This window comes from Rhinopithecus bieti, unplaced genomic scaffold (genome assembly GCF_001698545.2).
Source record: "Rhinopithecus bieti isolate Rb0 unplaced genomic scaffold, ASM169854v2 scaffold_23703, whole genome shotgun sequence".
Lineage (NCBI taxonomy): Eukaryota > Metazoa > Chordata > Mammalia > Primates > Cercopithecidae > Rhinopithecus > Rhinopithecus bieti.
This window is the reverse complement of record NW_016810775.1, coordinates 1-2,881: the sequence shown is the minus strand read 5'-3', so window position 1 is coordinate 2,881 and position 2,881 is coordinate 1. Positions and strand designations below refer to the sequence as shown.

General features: G+C 53.2%; 1 protein-coding gene across 1 annotated transcript in view; it reads right to left on the bottom strand.

The window, feature by feature from the left end:
• Window positions 1–2,305, bottom strand: part of LOC108542671 (zonadhesin-like) — a gene marked incomplete at its 3' end in the record, with an annotated part of 6,903 nt that extends 4,598 nt beyond the window's left edge. The window contains exons 1-4 of the mRNA XM_017892776.1: window positions 2,152–2,305; window positions 1,217–1,308; window positions 654–732; window positions 399–545 (exon numbers count right to left, since the gene is read on the bottom strand). Of these exons, the coding sequence (XP_017748265.1) occupies window positions 399–545; window positions 654–732; window positions 1,217–1,308; window positions 2,152–2,305 (472 nt within the window). The remainder of the gene's footprint in view (window positions 1–398; window positions 546–653; window positions 733–1,216; window positions 1,309–2,151) is intronic.
• Window positions 2,306–2,881: the final 576 nt, after the last annotated feature.

Here is a 2,881-nt window from a genome sequence, read left to right as displayed (position 1 = left end):
CCTAAAGATGGGGTTCTCACTATGTTGCCCAGGCTGAGCTCAAACTCCTGGGCCCAAGCAATCCTCCCGCCTCAGCCTCCCAAAGTGCTAGACTTGCAGGCATGAGCCACTCATAAATGTCTAGACTGAAAATGAGGTGGTGGGTTTTGAAGCCTTGGGCTCTATGAAGTGAGATTGCCTGGGTTTTCTTAGGATTTCAGTGATCCCCCCGCCCTGAGAATCTTTAAGTTACTCTGCTAGCTCCACAGTTCCGGTACCATGGCAACTTCCGAACAAACACCTGTGGACTGATCTTCCCCCTGCCCGAAACAACTTCTCCCACCAGTCACAGCAGCCAGTCCACTACCTGGGAGCAGACTGAGTGATTCCTTGGCGCGAGCGCTCTTCAATCTCCTCACCTGCATTAGGGAAACCTCCCATGGGGCCCATGCCATGGATGGGTCCATTTTTATGTCCGAGGGCCCAGTGTCCACCATCCCCGGAAGTCTGGACCCAGTCACAGAAGGGATGGGCGTTGTCTTCAAAGTCACACTGAGGAAAGCCCTCTGGGGGATCAAAATAGGATATTTAAGCAAGTTGAGTGACACTCTCCAGCCCTCCCCCAGCCCACCCCGGATTCTGAGAGATCCGGGCCTCCCAGGGCCTGTTCTCACCCCCACAAGGAGCAATGCTGGTTGCATCGACTGCCACAGCTGGCTCTGGGGTCTTTCCAAAAACGCCCACCACAGTGAACTGGAGAAAAAGGGAGATGGGCTGGGAGTGAGCACAGCCCATACCCCTAAGCCCCTGATCTGACTCGGCTCCATTCCACGACCCAGAATCCCTACTCCCTATCCCAGACCCTCAATTCATTTTTTTTTTCCCCCCAGACAGGGTCTTGCCCTGTTTTCCAGGCTGGAGCGCAGTGGTGCGATCATAGCTCACTGCAACCTTGACCTCCAGGGCTCAAATGATCCTCCCACCTCAGCCTCCCGAGTAGCTGGGACTACAGGCACACATCACTATGCCCGCCTAATTTTTGTATTTTTTTGTGGAGATGGGGTCTTGCTATGTTGCCTAGGCTGGTCTTGAACTCCTGTCCTGAAGCAATCCTCCCTCCTCAGCCTCCCAAAGTATTGGGAATACAGGCATGAGACACAGCACCACGCCCCTCAATTTATTTCAACATTGGGTGTGCCTACCATGTGCAAGGACCTGACCCCTTGCTTCTCTGTACCTGTATCCGTCCCACAGCTGTGTAATTGACAGAAACAGCCTGCCAGTTGGGCCCAGGTTGTCCTGAGAAGAGAGTGTGTTTCCGGATGCTCCCTGCAGTGAAAGGAATCGGAGGGAGAAGTGAGCTTAAGGGGACTGGGAAATGACTTTGAACTATACCCAGGAGGATGAGGAGCAGAGGGTATAGTTGGGGACTATTACCACCAAATGAAAGCACAACCTTCTTTTTTATTTTGTTTATTTATCATCATTATTTTTTGAGATGGAGTCTTGCTCTGTTGCCCAGGCTGGAGTGCAGTGGCACTATCCTGGCTCACTGCAACTTCTGTCTCCTAGATTCAAGCGATTCTCCTACCTCAGCCTCTTGAGTAGCTGAGATTACAGGCGTGTGCCACAATACCTGGTTAATTTTTGTATTTTTAGTAGAGACAAGGTTTCTCTATGTTAGCCAGGCTGGTCTCAAACTCCTGACCTCAGGTGATCCACCAGCGTCAGCCTCCCAAAGTGCAGGATTACAGGCGTAAGTCACCTTGCCAGGCCAGCACAACCTTCTTTTTTATTTGAGATGGAGTCTCGCTCTGTCGCCAGGCTGGAGTGCAGTGGCACGATCTCGGCTCACTGCAACCTCCGCCTCCCCGGTTCAAGCGATTCTCCTGCCTCCTGTGTAGCTGGGACTACATGTGGCTAATTTTTGTATTTTTAGTAGAGACAGGATTTCACCATGTTGGCCAGGATGGTCTCGATTTCCTGACCTCGTGATCTGCCCACCTCGGCCTCCCAAAGAGCCTTCCCAGCCATGATTTCCACTTCATGGAATAATCTCACACATATTCCATACCTCCCTAGACCCTGAGGGATGCCCCATGTTTCCCCATCAAGCCAACCCTGGGAGATGTGCCCAGGTCAGTATAAATCCCGTGAATTCTCCGCTCTAACCCAAGACGGAAGCGTAAACGTGGAGGGCTGCACCAGGAGATTGGCCCCGGAGGACGTAGTGGAAGGAAAAGCTCAGACAGCCGGAGGACGGGCTCACGGGGCTCAGGAGGACGGCTTTCTGTCCGGGTCTTGCATTCTTGGGGTCCAGGAGCATGTAGTGGCCACCTGTGAAGCAAAAGGCCAGGGAATTGAGGTGGATGGAATTGAGGGAAGATGGCAGCAGAGATAGGGCCCTGAGGAGGCTGGGCCCCAACAGCAGCCTAGAATCAGGCAACACCGAGGTGGTCCTATCCCAACTGACTGAGGTCTTCAACTTTTCTTTCTTTTTTTTTTTTTGAGACGGAGTCTCGCTCTGTCGCCCGGGCGGAAGTGCAGTGGCCGGATCTTAGCCGCAAGCTCCGCCTCCCGGGTTTACGCCATTCTCCTGCCTCAGCCTCCCGAGTAGCTGGGACTACAGGCGCCCGCCACCTCGCCTGGCTAGTTTTTTGTATTTTTTAGTAGAGAGGGGTTTCACCGTGTTAGCCAGGATGGTCTCGATCTCCTGACCTCGTGATCCGCCCGTCTCGGCCTCCCAAAGTGCTGGGATTACAGGCTTGAGCCACCGCGCCCGGCCCAACTTTTCCAGAAATACTTGGGCTGGGTAAGGACCCGGGGCTGAAATGGGAAACTCAAGACACCTTCTCCAAAGCAGCCACTAGAACTTTGTCCTTTGGGTGCTAACTCTTTTTTA